Source organism: Aquarana catesbeiana, linkage group LG08 (assembly GCF_042186555.1).
Source record: "Aquarana catesbeiana isolate 2022-GZ linkage group LG08, ASM4218655v1, whole genome shotgun sequence".
In the NCBI taxonomy this organism is placed as follows: Eukaryota; Metazoa; Chordata; class Amphibia; order Anura; family Ranidae; genus Aquarana; species Aquarana catesbeiana.
In genome coordinates, this window is record NC_133331.1 from 144,119,048 (window position 1) to 144,138,989 (window position 19,942).

At 46.1% G+C, this 19,942-nt stretch overlaps 1 protein-coding gene across 1 annotated transcript in view; it reads left to right on the forward strand.

The window, feature by feature from the left end:
- The window catches only part of ALOX5 (arachidonate 5-lipoxygenase), a 97,818-nt gene that overhangs the window by 36,118 nt on the left and 41,758 nt on the right, over positions 1 to 19,942 (forward strand). Inside the window, exons 9-10 of the mRNA XM_073596518.1 lie at positions 2,022 to 2,108; positions 13,620 to 13,798. Of these exons, the coding sequence (XP_073452619.1) occupies positions 2,022 to 2,108; positions 13,620 to 13,798 (266 nt within the window). The remainder of the gene's footprint in view (positions 1 to 2,021; positions 2,109 to 13,619; positions 13,799 to 19,942) is intronic.

The following is a 19,942-nucleotide window of genomic DNA, read 5'->3' on the forward strand; positions in this document are numbered from 1 at the left end:
TAGTAGCTCTTCTACTTGTTCAGACTACACGGACCAGCCTTTGCTCACCACGTGTATCAGTGAGCCTTGGCTGCCCATGACCCTGTCACTGGTTTGCAGATTTGCCTTCCTTGGACCACTTTTGGAAGGTTCTGACCACTGAAGACCAGGAACATCCCACTGCAGTTTTGAAGTTGCTCTGACCCAGTATCTAGCCATTACAATTTGGTCCTTGTCAAAATTGTTCAAATTCTTAAGCTTGCCCATTTTTTCTGCTTTCAACACATCAAATTCAGGGACAGCATATTCACTTGCTGCCTAATATATCGCATCCACTTTCAGGTGCCAGTGGAACAAGATAATCAATATTATTCTTTTTACCTCTCAGTGGTCATAATGTTATGGCTTATTGGTGTATATCCCAGTAAGAGATTACGGTACATTCTTCCATGCCGTTTAGAACTTATGTTTGCCATTAAAGATCCAATCTTATGGCTCAATGTGATGTTCAGACAAGGATAAGGCCATTTAGGGGTATGCTTAAGATATAATAGAGCACACTTTTTCTTTTCGAAGCGCAAGATGTTGCTTACAGGGCATTTACATCTTGTTGGAAGGTATTAGGTGCTCTGCTTCACCATGTGGGGTAATTCACAACAGAAGCAGTGGTACTTTGTGTTGCTATGTACAATGGGCATTTTTTTTGTTTGTGCCCCTCATTCTTGGCTAGCTGTCTGTCTATGGCTAGGTCATTTGTCTTCGTAACCCTCTGTTACTGTCCAGGGGTTCTTCTACAAAGTCACAATCTTCATGTTTTCAAGTTTTGGAAGAAATTCAAAAGAATGGTTTATTCTGTTAAAATACAAACACAGCAGCTAGAACAATAGCCAATGATCTACTTTCACTAGATAAATGCATGAAACAAAGTACGATCATAATATGGGGCACAATCAGCTGGCAGCAAGACAAATGCAAAATGGTTTTATTCCAAGGAACCTGTGGTTATATAAATGTGTACTTTGTGTTTTTTGCAAATGTGGTTTCCAGGCAACGTTGAATATATTCATGTTCAGCAAGGGAGATTTACATACTGAGCTCTTATTTTATTCTCAGGCTGTTGCGAAATCTAGTGTTTTCTAATAAACATTAGCTTCCAGATAGTATACTTTTAGGAGATCACACATTTTGTAAAAGAGACCCCAGAGCGAAAATGTAACTCTTCAGTTTAATTGGATTTTTATTCTGGAATACAAAGACTCATAATGTTTCGTAATTGCATTACATGCAGTGGTGTGCAAATCTCACTCAGCCTTGAGTGTGAAGCTGCTGGGTCTATTGATCCTGACTTAAAGTGATTGTAAATGCATTTTCACTTTTTTGTGTATCTACCCGCTCTCTGCAATTGTTTGGCACAGAGCAGCATTGATCCTCCTCTTCACAGGTCCTCCGTTGGAGCTTCTGGCTCCTCCCACCTCGCTTGCTATGGGGGCACTTGTGCAGGGCCATAGATATGCAGAGCACAGCTTGGCCCTTTCCCTGGCTACATCCTCACTGTGACTGACAACATCGGGAGCCAATGGCATTCTAAAGTAAAGAATACAGAAATACAGAATGGTGCATAATGTTATGCAATGGTGTAGACTGTGCACTCTGCGAGTGCAGTTGCACTCATTTTCCCCAGGGGTATAGTAAATGTGGTAAAGCGCTACTGATTTCCATCATCCAATCATGTGCAAGCAAAAATGTTTTATTTTATTTTACCTTGTGCCTGATTGGGTATTGTTTAAAGAGTAAAACTTTACCAAATTTAGCATTATTATTATTACCTTGCATTCTTGATTTATGGCACTAAAACTTCTAATAATAAATAATAAAAAATAATAAAATACCATATCTCATTTTGAAAGATAACAAAAGTATACAGTATTCTGTAACAGACACTTCAAATGCATAATATCCTGTTTTTCACCATTCTCTCTTTGCTTGTATAAAGGCTAAGAATTGGCACACAATTCTAATGCTGTATCACCTGTATATTTCAGCTGCTGATACCTCACGTGAGATTCACTATAGCAATCAACACAAAGGCACGGGAACAACTCATTTGTGAATGTGGTCTCTTTGACAAGGTAAGGCTTTTTTTCATCTTATTCACTAAGCTTGTTCACTCAAAAGTAATAAAAAACCTCTATTATTATAGTTGCAAGAGAAAATCCTTAAATTGATATTTAACCTTCAATTATTAAGCACTTTCAGCAGCTGATTTAATCACTTACTGAGTATGCAGCTTCTTCATCTTTTAATCCTTGCCAGTGTGTTCCAGATTAAGTTGGTGCCATGACTGCTACCCCAGGTTTGCTGTTTATGGGTGGCTCCTTTCTCTTGCAGCATCCTTTGGAGCCACCCTTGCATGCAGGGACCAGGGTTGAGTCTCCCTACATGGTACATCATGAAAAACTCTCAGATGGATGTTAGTCTTTTCCAAGATCTCTGCTGTGTTACACAATGGGCTGCAGAAAAATGACCCAGGCTCTATCCAGCTGTTGGTACTGGCTGTAGCTGCCTCTGGCAGAGTTACATGAGCACTTTCATCCGCCAGAAAGTGTGCTTCGACAGAGTCAATGATTGGCTGGTTAGTGTTCACATGACTCCTCTGCCCCTACCCAAGAAAGCAACACAACTGCACCAAGGGTGGATTGTGTGCTAGGTAAGACATGGAGATTTTGTATTTTTACTGATTCTTGAAAACAGGTTTATGGAACAGTGCTCTGTTTATAGAGTCAACCTCTCTCAAAACTGATACAAAATCTTTGTTCGTTCTTATGTAGACTATGGGTGAAGCTTAACATGCCCAATTGGGGGACTCACTCGTAGTGCACACTAATGCCTGTATCTACAGGCGGAGGCTGCTGACACGTGAAATCATCGTTAAAACGGAGGTCCGCCCACCGCTGCAAAAATGAAAAGCCAGCAGTTGCACATACTGCAGCTGTAGACTTTTAATAATCGGATACTTACCTGTCCTGGAGTCCAGCTATGTCAGCACCGCAACTGATGTTTTCATCAGCTGTCGGGTGCATGCCGCCTCCATTGCAAGCAAGGAAACCTGGCAGTGAAGCCTTACGGCTTCACGCCGGGAACCCTACTGCACATGTGCGAGGCTCCGCTCCTCTCTCCTACATGCCCGGTGTTCTATCGATATGTGTCCTCCGTCGAAAAGTGCCCGTGCATGCGCAGGATGGAGCTGCACTCCAGCTGATTAGGCGATCAGCTGGAGTGACGTGACCATGGCGCATGCACACATCAGAGGAGGCATTTTTCAACAAGAAAGAATGTCACGGACACAATTAAAAGCTATTCACAGAGCGGAGGGACACTGTAGTTCTCATATTGTGCCTCGCTGTTGTGGGGCGGGGTTTGAGTCTGCTCAAGGTTGCCTCTTGTCAGTGTTGCACGGCGGCTTTAGTGTCTTGATCAGCGCCTGTTGCCTGTGTCTAAGGGTGGGTTACAACACACACAAAACCCGCCCTTCAACAACAGCCACAAGCCGCCCTGCAACAACGAGGCATAATGTAACAACTATGGTGTCCCTCCGCTCTGTGAATAGCTTTCAATTGTGTCTGTGAAATTCCCTCTCCTGTAGAAAAATGCTTCCTGTGGTGTGCGTTCTGTCCTGTGCATGCACGGGCACTTTTCAACAGAGGGCACATATCGATAGAACACCGGCGGCCGAGAAAGGAGGAGGGAGCCCAGGCAGTGACTTCAATACCCACAACTGAGGCTCCCGGAAGTGGAAACCTGATGCCTATGAAAGACTGGTATACTGTTCCCCCTTCCCCCAAGAGGTGCTAAATGTGGCACTGGAGGGGGGAGTACAACTAGCGGAAGTTCCACTTTTGGGTGGAACTCCGCTTTAAGGCAGCGTTCCGACTTAGAAGCGAGCACACTCTACTCCAAATGTTTGGTTAACACTCCGGAACCTGGTACAGTCACAGTACAACACTCGCTAATGGCTACATTACAGGCTGCGGTCATGTGAAATCTGTGTACTCTAATTTAGAAGTGAGCGGGTTCCTCTTGCCTCTTCCCCTTTGTGTATATTGCACTTCTTGTAACCTCTCTCACAGAGCCTGTCCCCCACTCCCCCAGCACAGCCCGACGTGTCACTTCACTCCCATTGACACTATGAGATTTCTCTCTGACACAAGAGATCATCTCTTCGCGTATTCTCAAGCTTCTTCATTCCTGAGGCCTCTCACTATCTTCTCCTCTCCAGTGACATCTCAGGATAGGTACCTGCGATACCCTGTGCTGCGATATTGGTCCCTGTATGTGGGGCACCTGTCACAAACCTTCACCAATGATATGTTACCATGACTCCCACTGGCTGGCTGCTTAAGCACCCAACATTACTCCAGTTGCCCCGAGCAACAGCAGACTCTTCTCCTTCCTCTGCAAGTTAGACCTTTGTAATGTGTTCACACTGACTTCTCTTCACCTCCTTCCAAGCCCGTTCATTGATACGCCATGCATGAACCTATTTAGTGAAGTCAGGCAAGGCAGATTGGCTGAACAACAAAGTTCTTTACCGAAGTGGTTAATTTAACAGATAAAAGTTCTCAGCAACACCTTCCATACACATTCCTGTACAAAAACCTCTAATGCCGCGTACACACAAGCAGGATGTCCATCAGAAAAAGTCCGATGGGAGCTTTTCATCGTATATTCCGACCATGTGTATGCCCCATTGTACTTTGTCCATTGAAAATTCTGACGTACTTAGATAGAGAACATGTTCTAAATTTTTCCGACGGAACTAATTACTATCATGAAACCCGCTCGTTTGTATGCTGTTCCGACGTACCAAAAACGACACATGCTCTGAAGCAAGTACGAGATGGAAGTTATTGGCTACTGGCTATTGAACTTCCTTTTTCTAGTCTTGTTGTACATGTTGTACGTCACCTTATTCTGGACGGCCGGACTTTGGTGTGACCGTGTGTATGCAAGACAGCTTGAGTGGAATTCCGTCGGAACTCCGTCGGAAAAACCTTCAGAATTTATTCCGATGGCAAAACCTGTCATGTGTACAGGGCATTAGTGCTCTTTTTATATGTCCCTGGTGCTCTCTTCTGCCCCATGAGGTGGTCATAACTTAAATAGGTGAGAAAGTATTTTAGACGATGAGTCAATTTCAACAGCAAAGTCCTTATCCCTTGGAACTCCGAATGGGCTCCCACAAGTGGTGCTAAATGTAGCTAAGTGGCAATTACATCCTCAGCAGCACTGTTCCTCTTCACATGCAGAGAGCAACCCACAACACTGACCTAGCTAGAATTTCGCTATTTAAATGCTTTGTCCAGCAGAGGGCGGTACTTCTCAGAAAAGTAATAATTTGCCAGATCTTTATAAAGGCCTTGGGTACATTTGAATATGGTAATTAAAGCAGAGCTCCACCCAAAAGGGGAAGCTCCGCTTGTCTGCCTCCTCCCCAAATTAGCATTTTTGGCACTTTTTTTGGGGGGGGGGCGGGTACCTTGTTTTGACAGATACGCACTCCCACTTCCCACTTAGTTTGCTGCGGTGAACTGAGCCTGAAGTTCAGCCACTTCTCCTTCCCCTGCAGCCTTCTGGGACACTTCACAGGTCCCAGAAAACTGTGTCCCATTCACAGGTCCCAGAAGACTGCTTCCCATTTACAAAGCGCGATGTGCTTCACACATGCGCAGTAGGAAACTGTAGTCAGGATGGCGGTGCCAGCACCCGATTGGGAAATCGGTTTGAGCGAGGACACCGCTGGATGCCTGGTAAGGTGCCCTAATATTAAGTCAGCAGCTACAGTACATTTTTTGGGGGGGGGGGGGGCTGGAGCTCCCCTTTAAGTCTAAAATTTTTTTTATCCCTGTTAACATTTTTGTTTGGGAGCTCTGAGCTGTCTCCCCAAGTTTCTTGAACTTTCAAGTTTTATTCCCCGAGATCTTCTATAGAATCACTATACATTCTGTATATTTAGCTCTTTGTTCAGAAAAAGCTTTAGCTTCTGTGAAGTAGGAGACATCTTCTCTAAATTCATGTGTAACAAAGCCTGTGAAACCTACTTTCCACAACATTAGCATATTTACTATATCTCACAACATCTCTGGATATGTACAAAAAGTATGGAATCACCACTCTTGGAAAATGTTCATTCAATTGTTTAATTGTGTAGAAAAATAAATAATCACAGACATGCCTCAAAACTATTTTCATTTAACATTCCAACCTTCTGGCTTTAAGAAACACTTAAAAAAGAAAAAAAGAAAGAAAACTGTAGTCAATTGCAACTGTTTTTTCAGATCAAGCAGAGGAAAAACACTGTTACAGATGGATAAAGAAAAGCAATCATGGACTGTGGATGACTGGATGAAAGTGATATTCGGGGATGAATTACAAATCTGCATTGGGCAGGGTGATGATGCTGGAATTTTTGTTTGGTTGCGTTCCAATAAAATGTATGAAGATGAATGCCTGAAGAAAACATACAAATTTCCACAATCATTGATGATATGGGGTTGCATGTCAGGTAAAGGTACGGGGGAGAGGACGGTCATTAAATCTTCAATAAATGCACAAGTTTATATTGAGATTTTGGACACTTTTCTTATTCCATCAATTGAAAGGACGTTAGTTGATGATGACATCATTTTTCAGGATGTAATGTAATGCAGATATTTGTTTTAGAACTGCAAAGTACGTGGTGATTCCTTAATATTTTCCTTAGATTTGAGTGATTCCATATTTTTTTCCTCTGCTTGATCTGCAAAAACAGTTGCAATTGACTACAGTTTTCTTTCTTTTTTTCTTTTTTTAAGTGTTTCTTAAAGCAAGAAGGTTGGAATGTTAAATGAAAATAGTTTTGAGGCATGTCTGTGATTATTTATTTTTCTACACAATTAAACAATTGAATGAACATTTTCCAAGAGTGGTGATTTCATACTTTTTGCCAGGGGTTGTAAGTAAGCAATCTAATATTTACTCAGCCCAAGATCAGAAGGTCATTCTGATGTTTAGTAAATGACTTATAGTAGTTTGATGACTGTGCTTGGGTTTAAGCAGACATATCCCGAAAGTCTTCAGCTGATGACTGGGCTTCTGGTGTGTTGGTTTATCTTTAAGCAGGAAAGGTCTGCCTCCAGGCAAGCCTGCTATCTGTTTGTGCATTTCTGTATACTGTCCCACAGTTGGAAAACTCAGATAGTTTAGTTGGGGACCACGCTCATTAGAGGTGCCTTGATGTGGCAGCGTGGCTTTCACTTGTAGTTGCAAACATAATGAATGTAATATTGTTTGTGACATATGTAGCATTGTTTTAATTGTTTTTATACTTTTTAATTAATAAAATGTGTTTTATGGCTAATACTATGAGGCTTTCTTCTGTTTTGAGTCGGTCTTTGGTTTGAAGTGGAATGTCTCATTGCCTGCTGTAAATATTTGTATATCTATCGGATACACACCTGTAGAAGTCATCTCAGGTCCCAGATTGTTTAGAGGTTTCATTATCCCTCGTAAAAAGGGCCTCATTTTAAAGGAAGCGTATACCCATTGGAGGTTGCCAACCATTCCTGGTTGCTGTCCTATGTGTACCTTTCTGGATTCATATTTCTCCTTGGAGTTTTAAATCCAACACTGGTCACAGATAAGTTTGCATGGTTCACAAGTGAACGCAATTCTTATTGATATTTATTGTTTTATTGATTGATTGTGAACATCATTTGTACTTTTTTACATCCATCGTTCACGGATAAGTTCACATGGATCATGAGTGAATATGAGAAAAAGAAGAGGTGCGATTTGAGATCATATCAGTGCCCATCCCAAATTCTAATCAATCAAGTGTGTAATATGTGGCAGGGATTTTAACCTCTTGGCAACGAGCAGCCTCAAATATGTGGCCTCTCGGGGCCGAGCGATCACATATTTGCATGCAATAGCCCCGAGAGTGCTGTGCCTAGAGCGTGTGCCTTGTGCACTCCCAACACAGCAGCCAGCGGCTTTTTTGATTATGTGTCACATGGCCATAAGGCCCGCCCTGCCTCCCGGCATAGTACCTGGTATCAGAGCCCAACTGTAGAAGGAGACCTGTCTTACAGCCCTGGCTCGGGGACCACTGGGGTTGCAACACTGGTACAGGAGCGCAGTGAGGTAGGAGTGCCTGTATGATCTGTGGAAGCTGATGCAGGTGGTAGAGGTAATTCACCGGACGGACTGGTAGCGGAAGCAGTAGGAAGCAGTGGAGTAGGTGTGGGTCAGCGACCCCTGGATCTAGGCGGAGCTGGATCAGGAACGGACTAAGCAGAGTGAGACAAGCCGGGTCAGAATGGGCAAAAGGTAGTACAATCAGCAGGCAAAGGATAGTCGGCAGGCAGGCAGAGGTTCGGCAACAGGAGATCAATAGTTTCAGAAGTAGCAAGGTCAAGCAGGCCGGGTCAGGAGAGGAGAAGGCAGCAGTAGTCAACGAAGCAAGGTCAGGTAACACAGCAGGTTCAGGATCAGACTCAGGTTTATACTGCAGATCAGACAGCACTGTACCAGAGCAGCTGCTGGCTTTTTAAAGGGAAGCCAAGCTCTCTCACACGAGCGCCCGCCTCCTGACTCTGCGCGCGCTCACGCACCACTGCCTGGTACAGCGTGCTCCCATAGCAACATGTGTGCGCATGCGCGCACGCCTGAGTGTCTGTCCTGCCACAGGGTATCCCTGACATTGCCCCCCCAAGGGGCAACCTCCGGGTGCCCAACAGGTTCTCTTTATCACGGTGAGCAAGAAAAAAGGCACGAACTAACCTTCTTGCATGGATATTGCATGCGGGCTCCCAGGAATTGTCCTCCAGGCCGTATCCCTTCAATTTAACCAGGAATTGTACCTGATTCCGCCTTCTCCTGCAATCCAAGATAGCCTCCATTTCATATTCTTCATTTCCATCAATCAAAACAGGTTCCGGTGGTTTAGGTCCTCTGTCGGGGAAAGGATCAGGTACTGCAGGCTTCAGTAGCGAGACATGAAATATAGGGTGTATCTTAAATGAGTCAAGTAGGGACAGTTCATATGATACTTCATTCAACCTCCTCTTCACCGGGAAGGGACCAGTAAATTTGAGTGCCAACTTTTTCCGATACTCGAAGTGCCCGAATCTGGTGCGGAAAGCCGTCTTCCACTCATCCCCTTTTCGGATACGTATCAGGTTATAGGTACCTCTCAAGTCCAGTTTAGTAAAAATGGTTGCAGATCTCAGTTTCTGGAACAAGTCAGTCATTAGAGGCAGGGGATATCCCTGCTCCTGCTGGGGAGGTCCAAGGGCGGATAAACCCCTTCTTGAGGTTCTCATCAACATACTCTTTCAATGCCTCTTGTTCTCGCTCTGATAATGGGAACACACGACCAAATGGAATCGCAGCTCCAGGCAAGAGATCAATTGGACAGTCACATGGGCGGTGGCACAGCAATGTATTAGCTCCTTGTTTGCTGAAGACGTCAAGGTACTGGTGGTAGGGTTTGGGTACAGATTGAAGAACATTTTGATCAAAGTCCATACAGAATAGGTTTGCCGACGTACTCATAGATCCTGGTAGACAATGCTTCAGATAATACGGTGATGAAAACTTGATCTCCCCAGACAACCAGTTAATCTGAGGGTTATGGGCCTGGAGCCAAGGTAAACCGAGGATGACAGGAAACATGGGGGAATTGATAGCGTCAAGGCTCAAAAGTTCCTTATGTTGATAGGAAGAAGTAACGGTAAAGGAGGTGTCTCCTGAGTTACGGGTCCAGAACTGATGCGTGATCTGTCAGCTAAAAAGGCAGACAGTCCATGCGTCTTTGGCCGCAAGAGAATATGTTGCTGGGCGGCAAAGTTTAAGTTAATGAAGCAATTGCATGCTCCGGAGTCCACAATAGCGTTAACGGGAATAGTCTTTTCTGGAAGCTGGACTAACAGAGGAAGGATAAGATGGGCTGACTGGGCAGGTAGCATTGTGAGGTTAGTAGGAGGAAGCTTCCTCATCTTTGCAGGACACCCATGAACATAATGGCCAGCCTCTCCACAATACAGGCAAAAATTCTTCTGCTGGCGGCGTGATCGCTCCTCTGGAGATAGCGTGTGGCGTATCACTCCGAGTTGCATGGGCCTTGGAGCAGCAGGTGCGGGTTTGATGGAGCTTGAGCCGGCAAGGGGCTGAACAGGAGCCTTTGGTGTCATCCATGCAAAGTGGGTCTGCTGGGTGCATCTCTCTGATTGGCGCTCACGGAGCCGCCGTTCAATCTGAATTACCCTTCATGTAGGGACTGTATAGCTTGTGTGAGGGTTGCAAGGTGGCGGCCCACCTCCTCCATCTGCGAGACTCCTTCTGTAGGCTCAGTCATGGCTGTCTGATACTGTCACGTACCTGGTATCACAGCCCAACTGTAGAAGGAGACCTCTCTTACAGCCCTGGATCAGGGACCACTGGGGTTGCAACAGTGGTACAGGAGCGCAGTGAGGTAGGAGTGCCTGTATGATCCGTGGAAGCTGATGCAGGGGGTAGAGGTGATTCACCGGATGGACTGGTAGCGGAAGCAGTAGGAAGCAGTGGAGTAGGTGTGGGTCAGCGACCCCTGGGTCAGAACGGGCAACAGGTAGTACAATCAGCAGGCAAAGGATAGTCGGCAGGCAGAGGTTCGGCAACAGGAGATCAATAGTTTCAGAAGTAGCAAGGTCAAGCAGGCCGGGTCAGGAGAGGAGAAGGCAGCAGTAGTCAATGAAGCAAGGTCAGGTAACACAGCAGGTTCAGGATCAGACTCAGGTTTAGACTGCAGATCAGACAGCACTGTACCAGAGCAGCTGCTGGCTTTTTAAAGGGGAACTGGCGCCAAGCCGAGTTAGCGCACACGCACGCGCGCCTGTCGCGTGCTCTCGCATATGCGCACCCGCCTCGTGACTCTGCGCACGCTCACGCGGCGCTGCCTGGTACAGCGCGCTCCCATAAGAGCATGTGTGCGCATGCGTGCATGCCTCTTTGTCTGTCCTGCCACAGGGTATCCCTGACATTGCCCCCCCAAGGGGCAACCTCCGGGTGCCCAACAGGTTCTCGTTATCATGGTGAGCAAGAAAAAAGGTACAAACTAACCTTCTTGCATGGATATTGCATGCGGGCTCCCAGGAATTGTCCTCCAGGCCGTAACCCTTCCATTTAACCAGGAATTGTACCTGATTCTGCCTTCTCCTGCAATCCAAGATAGCCTCCATTTCATATTCTTCATTTCCATCAATCAAAACAGGTTCCGGTGGTTTAGGTCCTCTGTCGGGGAAAGGATCAGGTACTGCAGGCTTCAGTAGCGAGACATGAAATATAGGGTGTATCTTAAATGAGTCAAGTAGGGACAGTTCATATGATACTTCATTCAACCTCCTCTTCACCGGAAAGGGACCAGTAAATTTGAGTGCCAACTTTTTCGATGGACATTTCAACTTAAGATTGGTTGTGGAAACCCATACCTGATCGCCCGGCTGTAGGTTTAGTTCTCCTCTCCTTTACCTATCAAAAGCCTTCTTGTTGTCAGCTTGTGCTTTGGCCATTGCTTCCTGCAAGATCTTATTATTGTGGTTGAGGAAATCCATGGTATTCTGTACTGCTGGAACTGTAGACTCTGGAATGAAATCAGGTAAAAATGATAAATGGAAACCATAATTAGAAAAGAAAGGGGATTGACCTGTAGCTGAGTGATTGGCATTGTTGTAAGCAAATTCTGCTAGTGGCAGTAAGGATACCCAATCGTCCTGAGCAAAGGATGTGAAACACCGGATGTACTGTTCGAGAATTTGATTAGTCCTCTCAGTTTGCCCATTAGTTTGGGGATGGAATGCTGGGGAAGAATAGTCGGCAGGCAGGCAGAGGTTCGGCAACAGGAGATCAATAGCTTCAGAAGTAGCAAGGTCAAGCAGGCCGGGTCAGGGGAGGAGAAGGCAGCAGTAGTCAACGAAGCAAGGTCAGGTAACACAGCAGGTTCAGGATCAGACTCAGGTTTAGACTGCAGATCAGACAGCACTGTACCAGAGCAGCTGCTGGCTTTTTAAAGGGGAACTGGCGCAAAGCTGAGTTAGCGCACACGCATGCACGCCTGCTGCGTGCTCTCGCACACGCGCACCCGCCTCGTGACTCTGCGCGCGCTCACGCACCACTGCCTGGTACAGCGCGCTCCCATAGGAACATGTATGCGCATGGGCGCACGCCTGAGTGTCTGTCCTGTCACAGGGTATCCCTGACAGTAAACCACTAAAGGTCTGGCGGCAGCCGGCGCCATGGGGTTAAAATCCATGCCACCCATTACACACTTGATTGACATGAGTGAATATGAATTTATCTGAATGTGATGTTCTTTATTTATGTTTATTGTTGTTTAGTGATCGGCCGTGCATATTGATCACATTGATTTTTTTTTTTTTATTGTACTTTGCGTGTGTATTGATTGCTATTTTTACACATTGTTTGTATTTTTGGTCAATTTGCACCTTATTAGAGTTTATTTGTTTGGTGACACATGAAATTTGACACATTTATAAGTTAATTTCAATCTTTTAGCGCAGCACGTTTCATACACAATATGTATTGGTAAGTGATCTAATGTTTACTCAGACCAAGATCAGAAGGTCATTTCATACTGAGGTCTCCTCCATCATAAATGTCCCCCCTGCCTGTCAGCAGGTAATGTGATCTGAGCCGAACATGGACGGCTCAGACCACATTTGTGGCCATTCTCTGTACCGCGGCTATGTGACTCCCATGCGCATGTGTGGGAGTGACGTCACCTGTGGCCTGGCCATTCAAGCAGCTAAAGATAGGCAACCTGGAAGAAAGACTGGGCGAAGATGGTAGCCACTGGAGGCCAGCAAGTGTCTTGACAGCGCAGCACTGCAGGGCTCTGTCTGCAGGTAAGTCTGTCATAATGGACTAGTATGCAGTGCATACTAGTTCATTATGATCTAAACCTGCATGGGAGACCATTTTTTAAAATAATGAACAAGACTTTACTACCACTTAAAGCAGACACATCCTGGAAATCTTCAGGTGATGACTTCAGAAGGTGATGACTGGGCCTCTGGTGTGTTGGTATATCTTTAAAGAGGAAAGGAATGCCTCCAGAGGAGCCTACTCTCTGTTCATTGCTATATGCTCCACATCCCACAGTTGGGAAACTCAGATAGGCTAGAGTTAGGGACCACACTCATTAGAGGTACCTTGATGTGGCAGCATGGCTTCCACATGTATTTGCAAACGTATGTAACAAAAACCTATGTTTTTAAGTAGTTGAAAGAGATTGATTAGGGTTTTTTACATGTTAGCTTAAAAGTGCCTGGGGACCACTTTGTATTGTTCTATTAGGGAAATTTCCCTGTCCTAGAAAAGGGAATAAATATAATTATTCAAAACTAAAAAAAAAAAAAAAAAAAGAAAATGTTGGAATTTAGGCATTACAAATCATGAGGTAAATAGTCAAAATACAATCAGAAAGATACAAAGAACCTCCTTTTAGGGTCCATGCTGACAGGTTGGAGAAAAATTGCTCTTTCTTTGAATTCCATGGCTTCTCACAATGGCCCCTTGCCTTCTTATATTTCCCTTTATCACAGGCCAATGCTACAGGAGGTGGTGGACATGTCGAGCTGTTACTGCGAGCCATGGAGGAATTCACGTATGATTCTCTTTGTTTTCCACATGCAATAAAGATGAGAGGAATGGAAAACAGGGAAGAAATCCCATATTATTTCTACAGAGATGATGGAATGAAGGTCTGGGAGGCCACATCAAAGTAAGAAAACTTAAACCTCCTATCACTTTTTAGCAGGTTCTTTTTTAACTGCTAGATAGGGATGAGCCCCCCAGCTCGGTTCGCACCAGAACCTGCGAACGGACCGAAAATTTGCATGAACGTTAGAACCCCATTGACGTCTATGGGACTCAAACGTTCAGAATCAAAAGTGCTCATTTTAAAGGCTAATTTGCATGGTATTGTCCTAAAAAGGGTTTAGGGACCCGGGTCCTGCCCCAGGGGACATGTATCAATGCAAAAAAAACTTTTAAAAACGGACGTTTTTTTCGGGAGCAGTGATTTTAATGATGCTTAAAGTAAAAAAAAAAAAAAAGTGAAATATTCCTTTAAATATCGTACCTGGGGGGTGTCTATAGTATGCCTGTAAAGTGGCGCGTGTGTCCCGTGCTTAGAACAGTCCCTGCACAAAATGTCATTTTTAAAGGAAAAAAAGTCATTTAAAACTGCTTGCGGCTTTAATGTAATGTCGGGTCCTGGCAATATGGATGAAAATCAGTGAGACAAACTGCATGGGTACCCCCCAGTCCATTACCAGGCCCTTTGGGTCTTGCATGGTTATTAAGGGGAACCCCGCACCCAAATTAAAAAAGGAAACAGCAGTATACAGGCTCTGTACTCTGAACAGCAGTATACAGGCGGTGCAAACAAGACAGGGACTGTAGGTTTGTTGTTAAGTAGAATCTGTTTGTAATTTTGAACTGGTACATTTTTAACATGTTTAGCTCCAGCCAAAAAATCTATTTTAAGCTTTTTGGAAAACATAGGGAAGGGTTATCACCCCTGTGACATTTGTTTTGCTGTCTGTGCTTCTCTTCAGAAGATTTCACCTCACTTTTTGTCCCAATGACAAATGTTTTTTGAAAATTTGTTTTTTTTTGTGAAACAAGGATTGGTGATAAAGTATCAGTGGAAAGGAGAAATGTTTTTCCCATATTAACTCTTTCAGGAGAGAATTTCCCTTCCTAGGGGTAGATTTCATCTCACTTCCTGTTGTCTCCTTCCGTTTGCAAGTAGGAGTCATTTGTAAGTTGGATGTTTGAAAGTAGGGGCCTGCCCTATATACTCAGCAGAAATGTGGGCCTTAGGTGTTGTTGTGGCCACAACACTGTAAGCCCTCACAGGGCCCTGCTGTGAAATATTAGATCAAGAATTGTAATTACATGCCCCTGTTGAACAGGGGCAGAAAAATTGGGCCTTTGGTGGTGGTGGTGGTGGTGCTAGTGCCACAACACTGTAAGTCCTCACTCGCTCTTGATGGGCGCAGAAACGGGCCCTGCTGTGAAATATTAGATCAAGAATTGTAATTACATGCCCCTGTTGAACAGGGGCTGAAAAATTAGGCCTTAGGCACTGGTGCTGGTGCCACAACACTGCAACCCCTCACAGATACTCTAGTTGGAACGCAGAAAGGAGCCCTGCTGCAAAGTATTGCATCAAAAATTGTAATTACACGCCTCTGTTAAACAGGGGCTGAAAAATTGGGCCTTAGTCACTGGTGGTGGCGCCCAGAACCAAAAATGTTCTTACAAGCTATCAGCATGATCATTGAGGAGGAAGAGGATAATTACTCAGGTTAGTCACTCAGCATCAGCATAGGCAATCTTTGAAGGGATCTGAGATTTCAAAAAAAATTATTCGGTTACATCAGCATCAGGTGCTTGGTAGCTGATGGTGATCCAAGACTGATTCATTTTTATGAAGGTCAGTTGATCGACCGAGTCGGTGGACAGATGCACCCTGTGATCGGTTACAAAGCCTCCAGCAGCACTGAATGTGCGTTCTGAAAGAACGCTGGATGCAGGACAGGCCAGTAGCTCAATTGCATACTGTGCAAGCTCTGGCCAGTGATCCATCCTCAAGACCCAGTAACCCAGAGGATTTTCTGTGGGAAAGGTGTCCAAGTCAGATCTTGCCCCTAGGTATTCCTGCACCATGTAAAACGGACGCTGGCGATGGTTGCTGGAACCGATCATACCTTGGGGCTGCGGACCTAAAAATTGTCTGAACACATCGGTCAGACGGCCACCTTCTCCACCGCTCCTTCTTTGACTGACCGAAGCCTCAGCAACACGTTGTCCAGAAACAGGAGTTTGTTACCTCCCAGTCTCTGGGAACACGTTGCACAGACCTTTCTGCAAGGCCTCCCGAAGATGTTTTATCCTCTGCTCCCTCTGCGATGGCAAGATAAGGTTTGCAACCTTACCCTTGTAACGTGGATCATGGTGGGTTGCCAGCCAGTATTGGTCCTTCTCCTTGATACCACGAATACGAGGATCCTTACGCAGGTTTTGCAGGATCAGGGAGGCCATGCAGCGTAGGTTTGCTGAGGCATTCGGTCCGGAGTCCTCTGGGTCACTAAGGACGACATGGTCCGCAGCCACCTCTTCCAACCACATACAAGTCCATGTGTTTCTTGGGACTGATCCCTTAAAGACTGATGCTGAGTGCCAGGCTCCACCTCCATACTGACACAATCCTCCTCCTCATCGTCTTCTTCCTGTGTGATCGGCGGGCACGCAGGAATACTGTCTGGATAAAGGGTGCCTTGAGAGCTAAGGAAGTCCTCCTCTTCCTGCCTCTGTTCTGGCTCAAGTGCCCTGTCCATTATTCCATGCAGCATGTGCTCCAACAGGTGGACAAGGGGGACAGTGTCACTGATGCATGCGCTGTCACTGCTCACCATCCCCGTGGCCTCCTCAAATGGTGACAGGACAGTGCATGCATCCCTGATCATGGCCCACTGGCGTGGGAAAAAAAAACAAGCTCCCCTGACCCTGTCCTTGTGCCATAGTCGCACAGGTGGCCCTCTGCTGCGTGTGCAGCCGCTGCAGCATGGCCAACGTTGCGTTCCACCTGGTGGGCATGTCACAGATTAGTCGGTTCTTGGGCAGGTTAAACTCCTTTTGGAGGTCTGCTAGCTGAGCACTGGCATTATATGACCGGCGGAAATGCACACAGACTTTCCTGACCTGTCTCAGGACATCCTGTAAGCCCGGGTACCTGCCCAAGAACCGCTGCACCACCAAGTTAAGGACGTGAGCAAAACAGGGCACATGGGTCATTTGTCCCTGTCGGAGGGCAGAGAGGAGGTTGGTGCCATTGACGCAAACCACCATTCCTGCCTTAAGTTGGCATGGCATCAACCACCTCTGAACCTGCCCCTGCAGAGCTGACAGAACCTCTGCCCCAGTGTGGCTCCTGTCCCCCAAGCACACCAGGTCAAGCACCGCATGGCATCTTTTGGCCTGCATACTTGCGTAGCTCCTTGAACGGCTATGAAGCACTGCGGGACAAAGCACAGGAAGAGGCCATGGAGGAAGAAGAAGAGGAGGGGGTGGAGGAGAGAGGTGTGTCACAATCATTTTGGCATTTTGGAGGTGTGGTGGCGGAACAACCTCCAGCACTACTGCACCTTGTCTTACATCCTTCCCAGCTGCCAGCAGAGTCACCCAATGCACGGTGAAACTTAGGTAACGTCCCTGTCCATGCCTGCTGGACCATGAGTCAGCTGTAATATGCACCTTACCGCTGACCGCCCTGTCCAGCGAGGCATGCACATTGCCTTCCACATGCTGGTAGAGAGCCGGAATCGCCTTCCGTGAGAAAAAGTGGCATTTGGGTACCTGCCACGGAGGAACCGCACATTCCACAAACTCACGGAGGGGGGCAGAGTCTACCAACTGAAAAGGCAGCAGTTGAAGTGCTAGCAATTTTGCCAAGCTAGCATTCAACCGCTGGGCATGTGGATGGCTGGGAGTGAACTTTTTTCGGCGGTGCAGCAGCTGGGGCAGGGAAATTTGCCTGGTACAATCTGACGTTGGTGTACTGAAAGCAGATTGCCCACAAGTACTTGGCTGTGACACACCTAATTCTACACCTTCATTCCTCTCAGTGCAGGTCTCAGAGAAGACTGAAGGTATAGTGGGGTTGGAGATCTCAGCTGATGAGGAGCAAGGAGAGGTCCTCTTTGTTCTTTGGTGTGGGTCTTTTAGATACACTTGCCAATGAACTGCATGGCAGGTCAACATATGTCTGGTCAAGCATGTGGTGCCCAAGCGGGAGATGTTTTGGCCACGCGAGATACGCTTGAGACATATGTTGCAAATAGCAGCGGTGCGATCTGATGCACTCGTCTCAAAAAAGGCCCACACCAAAGAACTTTTGGAATAATGCGCAGAGACAGCAGCGCCCTGCACATGCGGAGCTTTGGGGTGTGATACAGTCAGTGTGCTGCCCTTAGGCTGGCCCCTGGAGGGCGTCCTGCCTCCTTGGTGATGTGCCTCCTCCTCCTCTCTCCTATCAGGCACCCATGTTGAGTCAGTGACCTCATCATCCCCTCCCTCCTCATTACTGGAGCAAGCCTGGCAATATGCTGCAGCAGGGGGAGCATGACTGCCAGATTACTGTCCTTCTTGGGCACCCCCTCTGTCCGTGCTCACGTTACTGCTTTCATCTAGCTCAGTATCATCATCAGAGCCTTCTAAATGCTGGGCATCCTGCTGGAGTATGTACCCAACACTGTGGTCAAACAGTTTGAGGGACTCCTCAGGAGGACATGGTGGGGCTAGGGAAGCAGTCACTGATGCCATTGAGCCGAGGGAAAAGGCTGCGTTGGCAGCTTCTTTGCCAGACAAAGTACCCTGAGCATGGGTGAGAGAGGATGAGGATGAGGAGGATGAGGACGGCTTGGTCATCCACTCGACCAAGTCTTCCGCATGTTGCGGCTCAACATGGCCAGCTGCCGAAAAAAAGGCCAAGTGTGTCCCACGGCCACGTGCTGATGAGGATGCACCGTCTCCACGACCAGCACTGTTGCCTCTAGACACAGAGCCTGCTTGCCCTCTTTTATTGGCTTGTGACTCTCTGCCTCTCCTTGTTGGCCTTCCAGACATACTAATGGCCTGTAGCTACACTAAGCTTGGATAGATATATATATATATATACTGATACTGCAGCTAGCAAAATCAACTGCCTGCCTGTAGTATGAGAACACCACCAACCTTCTACAGGTAGCTTTAGCTGAACACTGTGCAGAGCTCGCACTACACTAACTTGTAGTTTTAGCTGAACACTGTGCAGAGCTCGCAAAAAACTAACTTGTACCTTATTTAGCTGCCTGCGGTAGTGATAGGATCAGGAAAACACCACCAACCTTCTACAGGTAGCTTTAGGTGAACACTGTGGAAAGCTCGCAAAAAACTAACTTTTAGCTTATTTAGCTGCCTGCAGTAGTGATAGGATCAGGAAAACACCACCAACCTTCTACAGGTAGCTTTAGCTGAACACTGTGCAGAGCTCGCACTACACTAACTTGTAGTTTTAGCTGAACACTGTGAGGAGGACGCACTACACTAACTTGTAGCTTTAGCTGAACACTGTGCAGAGGTCGCACTAAACTAACTTGTAGCTTTAGCTGAACACTGTGAGAAGGACGCACTACACTAACTTGTAGCTTTAGCTGAACACTGTTCAGAGGAAGCACTACACTAACTTGTAGCTTTAGCTGAACACTGTTCAGAGGTCACAATAAACTAACTTGTAGCTTTAGCTGAACACTGTTCAGAGGACGCACTACACTAACTTGTAGCTTTAGCTGAACACTGTTCAGAGGACGCACTACACTAACTTGTAGCTTTAGCTGAACACCGTGCAGAGCTCGCACTACACTAACTTGTAATTTTAGCTGAACACTGTTCAGAGGACGCACTACACTAACTTGTAGCTTTAGCTGAAAACTGTGCAGAGGTCGCACTACACTAACTTGTAGTTTTAGCTGAACACTGTGAGGAGGACGCACTACACCAACTTGTAGCTTTAGCTGAACACTGGGCAGAGGTCACACTAAACTAACTTGTAGCTTTAGCTGAACACTGTGAGGAGGACGCACTACACTAACTTGTAGCTTTAGCTGAACACTGTTCAGAGGACGCACTACACTAACTTGTAGCTTTAGCTGAACACTGTTCAGAGGAAGCACTACACTAACTTGTAGCTTTAGCTGAACACTGTTCAGAGGTCACACTAAACTAACTTGTAGCTTTAGCTGAACACTGTTCAGAGGACGCACTACACTAACTTGTAGCTTTAGCTGAACACTGTTCAGAGGACGCACTACACTAACTT